The following is a 17,752-nucleotide window of genomic DNA, read 5'->3' on the forward strand; positions in this document are numbered from 1 at the left end:
CATCCTGTAAATTACACTAGTTAGACATATAATTTACACATTCTGTCTTTCACCATTACTAATTGACACTGTACTCACTAGGATACGGGCTTATATCATTACTTACAGAAGGGGGTGCCACCGTGATACAAAAAGCAACGCTGATCATGTCCAAAGGAGGTAGAGTTACTGCAGCCTTTAAGTTTGCCAACAGCCAGAAAAATACATTTTAGAAACAGAGGCGGATATCGCCTTAACAGAAATGTGCTCTATTAAATCGCAGTACAGTGGCTAAATCTAATCCCATATGGGTCATACAAGCAAGTTAAAGACGTATGGGCTGGATGAATGGATTACAAGGTGGACAAAAAGTTGGCTAGATTGTCAGGCTCAATGGGTAGTGATCAATGGCTCCATGTCTAGTTGGCAGCCAGTATCAAGCAGAGTGCCCCAAAGGTCAGTCCTGGATTCGGTTTTGTTCATTATCTTCATTCATGATCTGGAGGATGGCGTGGACTGCACCCTCAGCAAGTTTGCAGATGACACTAAACTGGGAGGAGTGGTAGTTATGCTGGAGGGTAGGGATAGGATAGAGAGGGACCCAGACAAATCAGAGGATTGTGCCAAAAGAAATCTGATGAGGTTCATAAAGGACAAGTCCTGCACTTAGGACAGAAGAATCCCACAGACTGCTACAGACTAGGGACCGAGTGACTAGGCAGCAGTTCTGCAGAAAAGAACCTAGGGGTTACAGTGGACGAGAAGCTGGATATAAGTCAACAATGTGTCCTTGTTGCCAAGAAGGCTAATGGTATTTAGAGCTGTATAAGTAGGGGCATTGCCAGCAGATCGAGGGATGTGATCATTCCCCTCTATTTGACATTGGTGAGGCCTCATCTGGAGTAGTGTGTCCACTTTTGGGCCCTACGCTACAAGAAGAATGTGGAAAAATTGGAAAAAGTCCAGCGGAGGGCAACAAAAATGATCAGGGGGCTGGAGCACATGACTTATGAGAAGAGGCTGAGGGAACTGGGATTGTTTCGTCTGCAGAAGATAAGAGTGAGGGGGATTTGATAGCTGCTTTCAACTACCTGAAAGGGGGTTCCAAAGAGGATGGATCTAGACTGTTCTCAGTGGTAGCAGATGACAGAACAAGCAGCAATGCTCTCAAATTGCAATGGGGGAAGTTTAGGCTGGATATTAGGAAAAACTTTTTCACTAGGAGGGTGGTGAAGTACTGGAATGGGTTACCTAGGGAGGTGACGGATTCTCCTTCCTTAGGAAGTTTTAAACTCAGGCTTGACAAAGCCCTGGGTGGGATGGTTTAGTTGGGAATTGGTCCTGCTTTGAGCAGGGGATTGGACTAGATGACCTCCTGAGGTCCCTTCCAACCCTGATATTCTATGATTCTAAAGTATTTGACTAATAAATGGAAGATCTATTTTATAGAGATGTAGGGGGAAATATTACCCTAACCCATCTTCTTCTTTCACCATTATCCTGCATGCTTCTTGCTGGTACAATTTAGTCACTTAAAAATCAGCTTCCTCTTTTGCTTATTAATAGATTTAAGCAAATAATTGAATTTTCTGGAAAAAAACCCATTTTGTTAAAAAAAAATTCAAAGTGAAACATTGCAATAGTTTGTTTTCAGAATATCAGAATGAAATGTCTAGACATTTTCAAATTCTTTTTCCTGCTGAAATTATTTGCCAAATTCAGCCCAAACGCACAAATCGTTTCAGTGTGCCCCCCAAAATGGGTTTTTTGATGAATTGACTATTTGCCAAAAATTTCCACCCAACTCTAAGTATTAAGTGCCATCTCCCTCATCTCTACCCATGACATTACCGTTATGGCTAACAGCTCCTTTACACTGCCCCGTTCTCTAAACTCTGCCACTATCCATCCCTTCCCCTCTCCCTGCCCCCAATCCTAATCCCCAAATGTTCACTGCTCAGCAAAGTGGTTGAAGAAACAGCCATTTCTTGCGGCTACAGTTACCACTACAAACCACTCCCCCTTTGGAGTCATGGTAGGTGCAGCGTTTGGTTTCCTCCACCTTTTCATCGAAGTCATCTTATTTCTACCCTCAGGCCTAACTACCACTTTAATGTTGAGAAGGCTCAGCTGTACATCAGGATATACTTTAACCTCTTCGATAACTGTCCACATTCACCCAAACTGTTCATACTGGCCAACCAAACCTGTGGCTTCATCTCAGATACCTTCAGCTAAATGCCTCAAAGGCAGAACTGTTTCTCATCAGCAAGAGGAATGTCTTCAAACACTATTAATTAACCCTGAGGCTGTTCTTATTTGGACACCAAATCCCAGTCAGTCCTAGAACTGGGGGAGTGAAAAGGTGAGACACAGTCACATTTGCACATCTGCTCTAGGAACATGCTGAGCAGAGCTGGGCCAGACCCAAGGACTGGTCCCAGTGCATTAATACCATTGTCTTCTGTCATTTATTTCATGCAGCCCTCACCACTTTGCACTTAATTCTATAGGACATTTTGAGGCACCCTTTGTGTGAAAAATGCTATATAAAATAAGAGCGAATTGTTCAGTCAACAGCTAGTTAGATACTGTAGTTACAGGGTTGGCCAGCTTCCCACAATAAAATACCTTGCAAGATCTTGTTAAAAGGGCGGAAAACAAACCTGGGAGCTCAAAGTGTAAATTCACTGTGATTCAAAGGAAAGGTTCCAGAGAGTGTGACACCAGTGGTATCTGTTCTACCACTAACGTACCATTCGCATTACACCTGGTTGACTGGCAAACTGACAGAAATGCAAGATCTCCAGCTGGCTTCCTAGACTGGCATTGTACTGTCTGACTCTCATCCCAGAATATAATTGGGCTGGAATGTGAAGAAGAAAAAAAAAAAAGCAGACTGAAGATAAAATCAGACATTGGTTGCTCTGAAATTTGGCCCAAAACCATCCCCAGTTGAAATTAGGGCTAGTCTGATATGTTCAGTGTACCATGTGCCCTCGCTATTTGCTATACCACTCAAGAGTGCTGCTCTCCTGTCTCATTCCACGCGTCCTCAAAAGAGAACTATGATTGGAAGATGCTGAGTGTAATGAGCAGGTCCTAGGCAGCAAGCTGAAATAATGAGAACAATTTATTCCTCCATATCCTCCTGCCCAGGCTACTTCTGTTCACTGGATAACTCTACCCCCTAAAGACATAACATCTTAATTAACAGAATGTGCAAGCTACTACATGGGTTGTAAGCTCTCTGGGGGCACAGACAGTTTCACTAGCACAATGGGGTCCTGGTCCATGATTATGACTCCTAGGGGTTTCAATAATACAAACAATAAATACTGTTCTGCATGTCCTTCCTAGACTTTTCTCACAGAGCTGGGAGTTATCAGGTAGGTGTGACTTCACATCACCAGACAGCGCCACAGTATCTGTATAAAGGTTTTGCACTTGTTTCATTCGTCATGGTTCTAAATTGAGACAGACAAGGTGGGTGAGGTAATATCTTTAATTGGACCAACTTCTGTTGGTGAGAAAGACACTCTTTTGAGCTTCGCAGAGCTCTTCAAAGAGACCAGCAGAAGTTGGTCCAATAAAAGATATTACCTCATCCTCCTTGGTTTCTCTCACATCCTGGGACCAACATGGGTAAAACAACACTGCAAACATGCTTCTGAAGTGACATTTCTGCAACTGTTCTCTCAGTGGCCATGATCATACACTCAGAAATAATTCTCTGCAAAGAGAGACACCTCTTAATTTTAAAAATAATAATTTAGTAGGTCAAATGCATCAAGGCCTTTATGCAAGTCTTCTAGAAGCCCACAGATTAGCAGAACAAATGATTCCCTAACAATCTGTCAAATTCAAAAGCATCAGTAAAAATGCCAGAGTTGGGACAAAACAATGCTTTCTGGTGAATACTGAAAATAAATTCTGAAAAGGTAAGAAAAAAAAACTTTATAAAAGGGATTTGATTTGGAAGAAGAGAAACCTAAAAAAAAAAAAAAAAGGTTCATTTTTGGGACAGAAACAGGATTTTTGAACAGAAGATTGTTTAAAAATGCATTGGTCTAGCTATGGTTTCCCTAATGATAATCTGTGGCTTCTGATCTGGCAATCAGGCCTGGGTTCAGTAGAAATACTAGCCTAGCCTTTATGTGCCAACAAGCTTTAACTTTAAGCAAGCAAACAAGCAAACTTTAAAGGAATTTTTTATTCAAATGAGAGACTCAGAGAGAATGAACGAAAAAGTCCAGTCAGACAGAGCTTTCTGTTCTTTGACCTCATAAACTGACACAGGATTATTTGGAGAGGCATTGAATATTTCTCTGAAAAGATATTGAGGTGGTGAGGACAAACATTAATGCTTGTTTTGTTCACTGTGGTGATGCACAGAAACAGTAATAGAAAAATCATCATATTCCCCTTTCATCAGCTTCCTAGGCCTTCTACAACAGTCAGGTGACAATCAACATCTCCATCTCTCTAGTAAGTAAGGCCTGACCCTGCAAGCACTTATGCATGTGCTGAGCTTTAACCTTGACTTCAGTGGGGCTACATGGATCAACATTCACTTCGCACTCCCCGTCAGTACCTGGCCCGGCCCAGAGAAGCGAACGATCTAATCAGCGGACTAAATCCGGTGACGAATCCTGATCACTTGCCACGGGAGGTATGTTGTGCATATGCTAAGACGACGACTTGTGTTGAAATTTAAGCATGTGCTCTGCTGAACCAATATTTTCAACACCTTGCAGGATCGAATCCATAGTGCAACTAGCAGGTGCTAAAATAATTTCTATACACTACTTAACTCGAGGGTGTCTCTGGATTACAAGGGTTGGGCTACTGCAATCCTATAGCAGAAAACAAAGAGGTTTATAGGTCCAGGATCTGACTCAAGAGTTAACAGTCAGTCCCTTTAAGTTATTCTATTGAAACAGATCCTCCCTCCTCCTTAGGAAGGAGCACCCCCCACTCTCACAATGATGATTTGCAATATGTTTCATTACATAACACATTATACTCCTCTCCTGCTTTTCCTTTGTGCCTTCTGATAGAGTGGCCTTTTTCCCCCCATTTCAAAGTTTTATTTTAAACACTGACTAGGGAAGGGCAAAAGACTCTTCCTCTATCAGAGCAGCTAATACTGGGGGCTGGAGAGAGCTTTTCAAATAAACAGGATTGAAATTAAAAAAGATTTAGCCCACAGAGCAGCAGCTTCCTCAGAAGAGCGGCAGATGGGCTGAGGGTGGGCTCCTGAGAGGAGCAGAGGTGGGTGTCATAACAGGGAGGTAGGAAGGAGAGGACGCCATATTTGTTGTGCACACCGGAATGTGGAGTTTTGGTTCAACAGCCTATCATTTTGCATGGAACGGCTGTGCAGTTATTATGCACAATTCTGCATTCCGATTGGCTAATGACCCTTAGCTAGCCAGAGCACAGAGATTTGCATATTATATATTTATTGAGATATAACCACAGTCATGATTCAGGTCAGTTCCCCATCAGCCACAGTTCTGGAATTTGAATAAGTGAGAGATGATAATACTTATGTGGGTTATTAACCCCTAGCATCCCTGTACTCTTGATTGGCTGAAACAATGCCATTTCAGTGCAATACACATTATGGCATAGCATTTTTGCTATGAGAAAAGTTTTATTGAAATCAACAGCTGAGAAAGCCTGATAATTTCAATGCAACTTTGCCACTTGGAAGAAAAACACGTTCAATACATTTTATGTGGACAGTTATGAAGTAACTGTGTTCAGCACAAAGTCAGCAATTCAGAAATACTTTATGTAGGTGACAATGGGTGTAGCAACTTTGAAAGGGCTTCATCTGTACATAGATCAAATGCACTCTAAAACCAGGAACATCAGTAGTAAATATCTGCCTCTCAGGGCTTTTTATTCATACACCAGATTTCAAAGTGACACTGATGAATAGCAAAATGCATTACAAAATGGCAACCTTGGCAGGTTCTTAGCTGCAGAGAACTAGCATTTCCAGGCACCAGGATAATTAGATAAATCAAAACTGGAATGATAATCAGCTGCTTAGACTAGTAGAAATAATTCTGAGTAGGTGGTTTGTAAATACCAGGGAAGAAGTCCTGCTAGGGATGTCAAAATGATAAGAATCTGTGCTGAAAAGTGTACCTAGTGTTAGTTATATAGTACTTTTGTACCTTGTGTAGCATGGCATTGTATGTAAATTCTTTTTCAGAAATGAGTTTTTAAATCTCTGGAAATGCACAGATGTGAACCTCTGGGGGTAATTCATGTGCAAAGTAGATGCACTGTTAATGTAGTTTCTATATTTCATTTCATGGTATGAAAACTAGACTCCAACAAATTAGTTTATTGTAATACGCAGCATGGTGAACAGAAATCAACTGTGTGTGGATAGGATCCCCAATTCATTCCATGGCTCTTAACAGCTACAGCGCCTGGCAAGGAGTCCACGAGGGGAAGTAGTCTTCAGTTACTCCATGGGAGGAGGGAGTTTGGCCAGTGAACTGGGTGCAGAAGATAGAGAAGGGAGTTGGAAAGAGTCTAGGGAAATAGTGACAGGGTCTGGGAACCAGCAGACTGTAGTTGCTGGACATCGGGTCCCTGGGCTGGCACCCGGAGTAGCAGGTTGGCCTGGGTTCCCCTACCAGCTGCTGGGAAAGTGAGAAAGAAGACTGTCTGGATTGGCATGCAGACAGCTGAGCCAGTAGGACTTTGAAGCCATGGAAGGGGAGGACTACAGTGACCTGGTTGGAGGGTTGAGTCATGAAGAGGAAGCACTGCAAGTCATGGAGAGCCAGGAGGAATGTGGCGTGATCAACCATCAGAAGGGGAGCGTCAGACCTGAATGGAGCTAATCCCCAGATGACAAGCCCTGGGTTTGCAGTAGTTCTGCCTGGGTTCCGTACTTACTTCTAAACTTCCTACTCACTGGAGGGGAGTGGTTCAGAGGCAGAAAGGGGAGTTAGATGCATAACTTCTGGTGCATTTGGGTACCCAACTCTCTTTTGCTTCTCTGAAAATCTTCTGAACCTGCTCTAGTGTGAGCATGTTGGGAAAAAATTTCAAAAGCATCTAAGTGGCTTAAGAGCCAAAATCTCACCCAAGGGGCCTAAGGACCAGACTTCAAAAAGGTATTTTGGCCTCTAAGGATGTAGCTAGGCACCTCAAAGGTGGTTTTGAACATCCCACTAGGTGTCTATCTGCATATTTAGGCAGCAAAGGCACAGATTTTGAAGGGTATTTAGCCCTTGCTACACTAAACATTGAAACACCAGCTGATTTAGGAGACAGTCTCATTTTCAAAAGTGATTTAGGCACTTATTCTAAATGCCATAAACTGACAATGGGATTTTGGCTCCTATGTGCCTAAATCCCTGAAGAAAATGAGATGTAGGCTCCTAAGTCAGCTACGTGCTATCACGCTGAGCACTGCACTCTTAGTGCCTAAATCACTTCTGAAAATCAGACAGGCCCCTAAATCAATTGGGCGTTTTGAAGCTGATAAGAGGATAACGTTTCCAAACCACTTTAATACATTTACAAAACTTGTTATGCTGCTTACGTTGAAATCTCCTCTTTTCCAGTAAGAAGCTGGCCAGCAGACCCTTGCAAAGCCAAATCCTGCTTGCTTTTCTTGGGCAAGGAGTCTCAATTTTTTTTTGTTTAAAGCTGTTCACATTTACCCATTAAAAACTCAATGGTCTAAGCCTGGTTGCTGTAACTTCCAAGAAAAACAGTCAGAAATCCTGCAGTGCCCATGGCAATAGGAAGGAAAGCATCCGCTGAGCCCTCTGCATGTTTCTATATCTTCGAGTTAAGTTGCAAGGCAGATTTTTAAAAAGACAGCTCTCCCCTATTCAAATGCTCCAGTGCTCCAGTTGACAGCCATGACAGCTACAAGCATAGCCAGAATCTGTGCGGCTCCTCTGATTTCTGATTTTCACCCACACCTCCTTCAGTTTTCAGCCAATGATCAGAAATCAGAAGGCAGCTTGATAAAACTGCTGTGTGACTATAGACTTACAAACAGTGGGAAATTCACTCTGCTTGCACAAATGCCACGTTCTTTGGGGTGCTGGTTAGGGATCCCGAAGTAAGATTTGAATGGGTGGACCCCTGCTGAGTCCCACAGAAGTTAGTGGTCAGAGTTCTGCCTGTGTAGATCAAACCGTAGAATCAGGTTTGCCAGAGAATGGAAGAGAGCCTTGAAAATAAGTGAGCGCTCAGAAAGCAGATTGTTTGCCATTGCTTCAAGAGTTGCATTAGCCAGCCTGTACAAAGGCACCTTATCTCATCGCTTGACATGAGCATTAAAGAGAAAGGAGAAAGGAAACACTTGTGAATAACAGGCATAAGAGGAAAGACTAATTAAGTGAAACATAACTGACTACTAGTGGAAGCACAGGGACAGATTTTCAAAGTTAGTAGATGAGACTGTGTGTGTATGTTTCTGAGTACTTGATCTTTGCACACAAGTGTCTTATTTGCAAAAACACTTTGAGTATCTTCAGTATCTGTCCTAAAATTCTCCTTTGATAATATCTCCCTTCTGATGTGGAACTATACTTGTAAGTCTTATAATGTAAGTAATTCTGTTAGATTTCCTCGCTACAGCGGCATCGCATTGACAAGTTGTCCCTCATATTTGTTAGAAACGTACAATTACTCAGTAGTTATTTGTAAATTTGTTGCCATTTCCTAATGAACAATAATACAGTAAACCTGGTTGTTTTCTTCCCAAAGCAATACTCTACGTTCCTCGTACAGTGCCAATCGATACTTAATTACCATTTAGTGTTAACAACCTTTAAAATAAAATAATGTTTTATAATAATTTAAATTAAAAGCTCTTTACTACAGATACTTCTATAATAAATGCTGGTGAAATGACCTATTTGAAAGCAAATCACATTATAAATTCACATAACTCCATTTGCAAAGCCCATCTCATGCATACTAAAGAGATGTTAAAGGCTGTGCAGAATAGTAAAATAAAAAAACCATTTCTATAAAGGAAATATGATTCTTTAGAGTAATATAAATATACCATAAACTAACAGCAATTCAAGAAATCACCAGCAGTGTGCATAGTTTGGAAGATGTTATATTTCAGTTAGTGCTGTAAAGGCAAACACATTCTTCCTGGTCTATGCATAATGAAATCATAAGCAAAACAGCATATGATTTCTAGAAGCAATATAACAATTTCAGATATGGTCATGGTGTACTTCATTGTTCTTTTGCCATCTCAAGATTTCTTGAAGAGGATAGTTGTACAGAAATGCAGTATGGGTTCCTAGACTGGACCTCGTTCATATTTTAAAAGTGATGCTGAGGGTGTCATTTTCACTCAAAGTTGTATAGAATTAGAACCCTTAGCAGCAAACACATTTTTTCAATTTTAATCTTTTTTTTGCCCCACTATCTCTTCTTCGGCTTAGAGTTTGCAGTGTTATTGTAGCTGTGTTGGTCCCAGGACATAAGAGAAAGAATGTGGGTGAGATATTTTATTGGAGCCATTTCTGTTGGCAGCAAAGGCAGAGAGAAGCTTTCAAGCTACATAAAGCTCTTCTGCAGCTCAATGGAGCTCAAAACCTTGTCTCTGTCTCTTCTGGTCCAATAAAAAGATTATCTCACCCACCTTCTTCCTCTTATATTCAGGGCAAGATTTTTAAAAATATCTAAGTGATTAGGGAGCCTAAATCACATTTTCAAAGGGGATTTAGGGCCAGATTTTAGGTGCCTAAAGATGCCTTAGCTGCCTAATGGGGTTGTCAGAAGTACCCAAGCGCCTAACTTCCATTAGAATAACCTGTTCGCATGCTTTTGAAAATTGCATTTAGGCACCTAAATACCTTTGAAAATCTGGCCCTTTGGAGCTTTAAGCCCCATTGATTTTTCAGTGAGTCTTAGGCTCTTAAGTCGCTTTTGAAAATGGGACTTAGGCTTCTATGTCACTTAAGTGCTTCTGAAAATGCTACCCTTATTGTCCAAAACTTTTTGAAAGAGGTGCCCCATCCAAAGCCCATTGTAATCACAGAATCATAGAAGATTAGGGTTGGAAGAGACCTCAGGAGGTATCTAGTCCAATCCCCTGCTCAAAGCAGGACCAACACAACTGAATCATCCCAGCCAAGGCTTTGTCAAGCCGGGACTTAAAAACCTCTAAGGATGGCGATTCCACCACCACCCTAGGTAACCCATTCCACTGCTTCACTACCCTCCTAGTGAAATAGTTTTTCCTAACATCCAGCCTCGACCTCCCCCACTGCAACTTGAAAGTCTCAATGAGAGTCTTCCCACTGTCGACAGTGGGATTCAGATAAGGCCCCAGGTGAGCTGCATCCCTGAATATGAACAGTCAAGAACCAAAATGGATTACCTGAAAGGATAGGCAAAGGCTACATCAATGCTGAGGTCACTCTCTGACTTGTTTGCACAGTCCACGCTGAGCCGCAGGCCTCCAGAATAACCACCACATGTTGCAAATGCAAAGATCGCAAAAAGCTGTCAAAAACAAATAACATTTTAATTTCACGTCAGTGACAAGAAGAAATGGATCTAGACAGTGGGTTTCTTGACTAAGTCAGAGGGCTCTACCCAAGTAACTCCCTCAGATTATCAATAATGCAGAGTAGTCAAGAACAGTTACTACTTGGAGCTGGGTTTTAATACAAACAGACTGGTTATTCTGAATAGTAATAGGACGTGAATTCCATAATTAAGAGCCATAATTAAGAGCTTCTCTTGCTCTCAGTGCCAAAAATGACAACTAGGCAATTTAGACCTTAGTTTAGACTAGGAACATATGGAGAAAGAATGAAGATTGACCAAATACAATGGACCATTTGAAATCTTTAAATGTAAAATCACTGCAAAATGTTATAAGGAGCCAGTATAGGGATTTCGAAGGAGTGACACAAAGGCAGACACATGGTTCATGTAGATATATTGACACAACATGCAAAATATGTTATCACATTATCCTTCATTAGATTTTAATGAGGCCACATATGACTTTGAATAAAAGATTAACACTGTTCATCAGTTTTTGGAATCATTATTGTAATCTTAGACAGATGAGCAGATGCAATAAATCAATGCTAAAGTCAAAGGAAAACAAAGCAAGTTACAGAATAAATTCAACCATCCAACCAGACATGGGCAAAAATTAAGGTGGTTCAAATCCAGGTTCAACTTCATCTTAATTCCCAAAGACACGTGCATATCGTATGGCGGAAGTGGTAGTGCTATTGTTTTTCTTTTTCGCTCTAACTCTGTTTTAAACTCAGGAGGACAAAGCGGGCATTGGTTCTGCAATTGTCCATTTAACATGCTTTCCAAAAACAAAACTTGACATGGACATGGGTCAGGCACTTGATTCTACTTTTGTAACTTCTATAGAAAAATCACACACTGGGCCAAATTTTGTTCTGACTCGCACCAGTATAAATCTGGAGCAATTCCACTCATTTTAATGGAATTCCTCCAGAGCTACACTAGTGTCAATGAGAATGGAATTTGGCTGTCTAGATGATGTCATATTCATATTAACAATGAAATAAACGATGAGTCAGTGAGGGAGGAGGAATACAAGCATAGCACACTTCAAGTAAAGAAGAGCCTGTCCTGAAGCACTGGAGGGACATATGTGAGCAGCAACAGGAAAAGTAAATTTGAGGCAGAATGAAAGAACAACTGCTGCATTAAAGATGGAGGAAACAGAAAACTAGAGCATACTGTAACCCCTCCAAGGCACAAGACCCTAATAAGTGCTGTCAATAACAGCTGTACACCGTCACCCCACCAACCACCCCACTTCATGGCACAATCACAGCCAAACTGGGAGATGCATTATCCTCCTCTGTCTTCAGGTTTCCTTAATATACATGTATATTTTTGCCAGCTGTTGCCAGGTTACCTGGCCTGTTCCTGAGCACTTGGAACGGAAAAAGCTTTTTGCTGGCACAAGATGATTTGCTGGGGGTGACCCAGAACAAAGCCAGGCCATAGCGTTTGTACAGGCACTTGAGATTGTATGGGAAGGAAGCACTCAAAGCGAGAGGAACAGCAAGTGGAGAGGAACAAAGCAGAAGACTGCCTAACAGCAGGCTCCAAGTAGAGGTGGGGGAGGAATGGGTACACTATCCGGGCCCGGTCCAAAGGGGGCAGCTAGCCAGAGGGCCACAAGCCCATCCCATGAGAAAAAAAATTCTGGCCAAGTTGTGGCCATTTGAGTTTGTTATTTATATAATTGGAGTATGTTTTCATGGAGGACAGGTCCATCGATGGCTATTAGCCAAGATGGTCAGGGACACAACCCTATGCTCTGGGTGTCCCTAGCCTCTGACTGTCAGAAGCTGAGAATGGGCAACAGGGGATGGATCACTTGATGATTATCTGTTCTGTTCATTCCCTCTGGGGCACCTGGCATTGGCCACTGTTGGAAGACATGATACTGGGCTAGATGGACCATTGGTCTGATCCAGCATGGCTGTTCTTATGTTCTATCTGTGTGGGATGGGGGTCCATGTTATGAGTTTGCCCTGAGCCCAGCATAATGGGTCTAGTCTCCCAACAAACCTAGTGTGAAGGCTTAGCACTCTTAAAGTGAGAGCTCTCTGGGGCGGAAACTTTGTATTGTTCATTTGCACAGTACAATGGAGCCCTGATTGTAGTCTTTAGCGCTATCCCAATAGAAATAATAAATAAGGCATGATCCCCACATGGCAGCATCTATACAACACACTTCTACTTAAATGTTAGTGGGATTTCAGTCAGCGATGGGTGGGAGCTGAAAGGAAAATCTATAAGGGGCAATGATAATTAAAATCCAGAGAAAGAGTTTAAAGCCAAATCGAAACATAAAACTCCCCAGCTATAGCAGGTGGTCTTCCAGTAAATTTGCAATGTGAGAATGGAGTCCCAATAGTGAAGGGATGAGACATTCTCTTCATGCCAGTCTGATGGCCACCATCTTGGCCACCACAACAGGAACTGAACAAGGGGCCTCCAGAACTAAAACCACGAGCTGCACTAGTTTGAGCTAAAGATCCAGGGCTCCCTAGCTGGGCTTGTAGCAGGCTCCTATCTTCGATGGGCTGTGCACAGAGGGAAACCCGTAACACTCATTCACAGGTATCCCAGTGCTAGCATACACTATGTTCTTCCCTTTCCCCACAGCATTATCAAGTACTTTCCGGTACAGGACACAAAGGACAGACAGGCCCTACTCAGAAAGCTTGAAATCAGTGGGAGTTAGATGCCTAGGCACTTTTGAAAATCCCACTAAACATCTACCTACATCTTCAGGCGCTGGAATTTAAAAATCTGGCCCTTGGCTCCTCTGTCTTAGCTCCCCATCTGTAAAAGGGGGATAATGGCATTACCCTGCCTTATAGGGCTGATGTGAAGATAAATACATTAGAAAGATTATGGGACGTTCAGACACTAAGCTAATGGGACCAAATAAATGCCGTAGATAAGAAGATAATTTTAAAACAATATTATTAATTCATTTCCTTATGAGCAGAGTCTGTAGAAATTGACCTCTGCTATGATGCCTACAGAACCCTGTCAACTGACAGCAGATAGGCTAGTGATGAACAACTACTGTTCACTGTACAACATTAGCATATGCTGCCATTACATTGCCATGCCCCCTGCAATTCTCTTACCCCCCTCTTATCTCTTGATGCAATATTATAAATGTTTTGGGGCAGGAACAGGTTTTTTTTGTTAAAGTCCTGTTAATAGGGTGACCAGATGTCCCAATTTTATAAGGACAATCCCAATTTGGGGGTCTTTTTCTTATATAGGCTCCTATTACCCCCCACCTCCTGTCCCAATTTTTCACACTTGCTGTCTGGTCACCCTACCTAGTCAAATGGAGCCCTGGTACTGGCCTCCAGCTGCCACTATGTTCTGAATGAACAACAGTAATAGAAAGGAGTAATACAACATTTATTCCATGTCAGCCTGGCTAAAAACCAAAGCAGGTAAAAGCTGAGATTTGCTGTGTATTAGCTTGTTAAATATTTATCCCGAAACTATAAATGTTGCTACTGTAACTCAAATAATAGGCCTTGATAGTAAATGAGGCTCAAACATTTCCTTTGTAAATAGGAGTTATTCTGCACTTGGAACTAATTGAATTCCATACAGAATCACAATGAAAACTGGTATTAATCATTCTGTTTTAATTTGTAAAGGCAAAGTCAGAAAACAATATATTTAAGGAGAATGGGAAATACTGGAGCTGAGCAGCTTTCTGGCCTAATTAATGGAGTTGCAAATGCAACTATTTTGCAGATATGCAGGGGGCCACAAAGATTAATAGGCCATAACAAATAAAGAGGGAGGTAAAGGCATGCAGGAAGAGAGAGCCCTGCTATAAGTACACAGTAGCATCTCCTCCATTTCCCTGGCAGCTGGGCTGCTCTGTATTTGGGGCACGGTGTTCAAAGAAATGTACACATTGAAGGTACTTCAGTTTTGCTAAAGCTTTATAAGATAGTTTCAATGGCATAGGTGTACACTCAAGGAGCCCCTTTTAATCCAGGGGAGACTTGATGACAGCCTATAAGTATCTACAGGGGGAACAAATACTTAATAATGGGCTCTACAGTTTAACAGACAAAAGGTCTAACACAATCCAATGGCTGGCAGTTCAAGCTAGACACATTCAGACTGGAAATAAGGTGTACGTTTTTTAACAGGGAGAGTAATTAACCATTGGAACACTTTACCAAGGTCACTGACTCTTTTTAAATCACAGTTGGATATTTTTCTGAAGGATCTGCTCTAGAAATCATTTTGAGGAATTTCTATAGCTTGTGTTCTACAGGAGGTCAGACTAGATGATCACAATGGTTCCTTCTGGCCTTGGGATCTCTGAAACTATCCATCTCTTCATAAAGAATTTGCCACAGCCACAGTTACTACTACTCAGGAGGGAGCAGTAACTTTCCTCTTCCTCTACGCTCTCTCCTCTCCTGTTTTGACATCATCTCTTCAGTGGGCAAATCAGCCTAGGCTACCCCTATATTTGTGCAGCCTCTTTAAATTCCTTATCCAGCCATGGTCTACATCCAGCCTAACAACACTGCATGCCCGATCCCATGCCCGTATGTCACATCCAGCAGCCTTCTGGGCTTTCTCAGAAGCCTGGGGAAGGATATGGATGTGGTCTCCTGGCTAGAAGTGAAAAGACGACGGGAAAGGGCTCTGCATGTCTGACTTTACAGAAGGCTCTGCAAAAGCTGGGGCTTGCCCTGGCACTGCCAATTGCTTTGTCTCTTGCTGTGGGAGGGTCATCGATAGCAAACACTGAACTGATAGAAGCTAACAAAAGCACAGCTGGTCTGGTGACAGCAGCAGGAAATACACAAACAGTACCTTTTGGGAGAAGCTCCACATGTCACATGGCAGAGGGGAAGCACAGAGGCTGTCAACAATGGATATTTCCCCCTGGGTTTAAAAGCAGACTTGTAAGCATTGTTTGCTTTTTGTTCAAGCAATGCTGCTTTGGCCAGGCGCCCTTTTTGCTTTCATTGCTTTATGCTGTCAGTTGAGTATATAATGTATTACACCAAGATTTACCCATCAGGTTTTGCCTGTGGAGGTCATCGAGTCCAGTCCCCTGCCCTCATGGCAGGACCAAATACTGTCTAGACCATCCCTGATAGACATTTATCTAACCTACTCTTAAATATCTCCAGCGATGGAGATTCCACAACTTCCCTAGGCAATCTATTCCAGTGTTTAACTATCCTGACAGTTAGGAACTTTTTCCTAATGTCCAACCTAAATCTCCCTTGCTGCAGTTTAAGCCCATTGCTTCTTGTTCTGTCATTGGAGGCTAAGGTGAACAAGTTTTCTCCCTCCTCCCGATGACCCCCTTTTAGATACCTGAAAACTGCTATCATGTCCCCTCTCAGTCTTCTCTTTTCCAAACTAAACAAACCCAATTCTTTCAGCCTTCCTTCACAGGTCATGTTCTCAAGACCTTTAATCAATCTTGTTGCTCTTCTCTGGACCCTCTCCAATTTCTCCACATCTTTCTTGAAATGCGGTGCCCAGAACTGGACACAATACTCCAGTTGAGGCCTAACCAGCGCAGAGTAAAGCGGAAGAATGACTTCTTGTGTCTTGTTTACAACACACCTGTTAATGCATCCCAGAATCACGTTTGCTTTTTTTGCAACAGTATCACACTGTTCACTCATATTAAGCTTGTGGTCCACTATGACCCCTAGATCTCTTTCTGCCATACTCCTTCCTAGACAGTCTCTTCCCATTCTGTATGTGTGAAACTGATTGTTCCTTCCTAAGTGGAGCACTTTGCATTTATCTTTATTGAACTTCATCCTGTTTACCTCAGACCATTTCTCCAATTTGTCCAGATCATTTTGAATTTTGACCCTGTCCTCCAGAGCAGTTGCAATCCCTCCCAGTTTGGTATCGTCCGCAAACTTAATAAGCGTACTTTCTATGCCAACATCTAAATCGTTGATGAAGATATTGAACAGAACTGGTCCCAAAACAGACCCCTGCGGAACCCCACTTGTTATACCTTTCCAGCAGGATTGGGAGCCATTAACAACTACTCTCTGAGTACGGTTATCCAGCCAGTTATGCACCCACCTTATAGTAGCCCCATCTAAATTGTACTTTCCTAGCTTATCTATAAGAATATCATGCGAAACTGTATCAAATGCCTTACTAATGTCTAGGTATATCACATCCACCGCTTCTCCCTTATCCACAAGGCTCGTTATCCTATCAAAGAACGTTATCAGATTAGTTTGACACGCTTTGTTCTTTACAAATCCATGCTGGCTATTCCCTATCACCTTACCATCTTCCAAGTGTTTGCAGATGATTTCTTTGATTACCTGCTCCATTATCTTCCCTGGCACAGAAGTTAAACTAACTGGTCTGTAGTTTCCTGGGTTGTTTTTATTTCCCTTTTTATAGATGGGAACTATATTTGCCCCCTTCCAGTCTTCTGGAATCTCCCCCGTCTCCCATGATTTCCCAAAGATAATAGCTAGAGGCTCAGATACCTCTTCCATTAACTCCTTGAGTATTCTAGGATGCATTCCATCAGGCCCTGGTGACTTGCAGGCATCTAACTTTTCTAAGTGATTTTTTACTTGCTCTTTCCTTATTTTCTCTTCTAAACCTACCCTCTTCCCGTAAGCATTCACTATACTAGACATTCCTTCAGACTTCTCAGTGAAGACCGAAACAAAGAAGTCATTAAGCATCTCTGCCATTTCCAAGTCTCCCGTTACTGTTACCCCCTCCTCATTGAGCAGTGGGCCTACCCTGTCCTTAGTCTTCCTCTTGCTTCTAATGTATTGATAAAAAGTCTTCTTGTTTCCCTTTATTCCCATAGCTAGTTTGAGTTCATTTTGTGCCTTTGCTTTTCTAATCTTGCCTCTGCATTCCTGTGTTATTTGCCTATATTCATCCTTTGTGATCTGACCTAGTTTCCATTTTTTATATGACGCCTTTTTATTTTGTAGGTCACGCAAGATCTCAAGGGTAAGCCAAGGTGGTCTTTTGCCACATTTTCTATCTTTCCTAACCATCGGAATAACTTGCTTTTGGGCCCTTAATAGCGTCCCTTTGAAAAACTGCCAACTTTCCTCAGTTGTTTTTCCCCTCAGTCTTAATTCCCATCGGACCTTGCCTATCAGCTCTCTGAGCTTACCAAAATCCGCCTTCCTGAAATCCATTGTCTCTATTC

General features: G+C 42.1%; 1 protein-coding gene across 4 annotated transcripts in view; it reads right to left on the reverse strand.

Annotated features, from left to right (window-relative positions):
• The window catches only part of SYNPR (synaptoporin), a 185,051-nt gene that overhangs the window by 32,794 nt on the left and 134,505 nt on the right, over positions 1-17,752 (reverse strand). For all 4 annotated transcript variants that reach the window (XM_030570234.1, XM_030570236.1, XM_030570235.1 and 1 more), the window contains one exon: positions 10,379-10,503. In XM_030570234.1, the coding sequence (XP_030426094.1) occupies positions 10,379-10,503 (125 nt within the window). The remainder of the gene's footprint in view (positions 1-10,378; positions 10,504-17,752) is intronic.

This window comes from Gopherus evgoodei, chromosome 7, assembly GCF_007399415.2.
Source record: "Gopherus evgoodei ecotype Sinaloan lineage chromosome 7, rGopEvg1_v1.p, whole genome shotgun sequence".
NCBI classification, from domain to species: domain Eukaryota; kingdom Metazoa; phylum Chordata; order Testudines; family Testudinidae; genus Gopherus; species Gopherus evgoodei.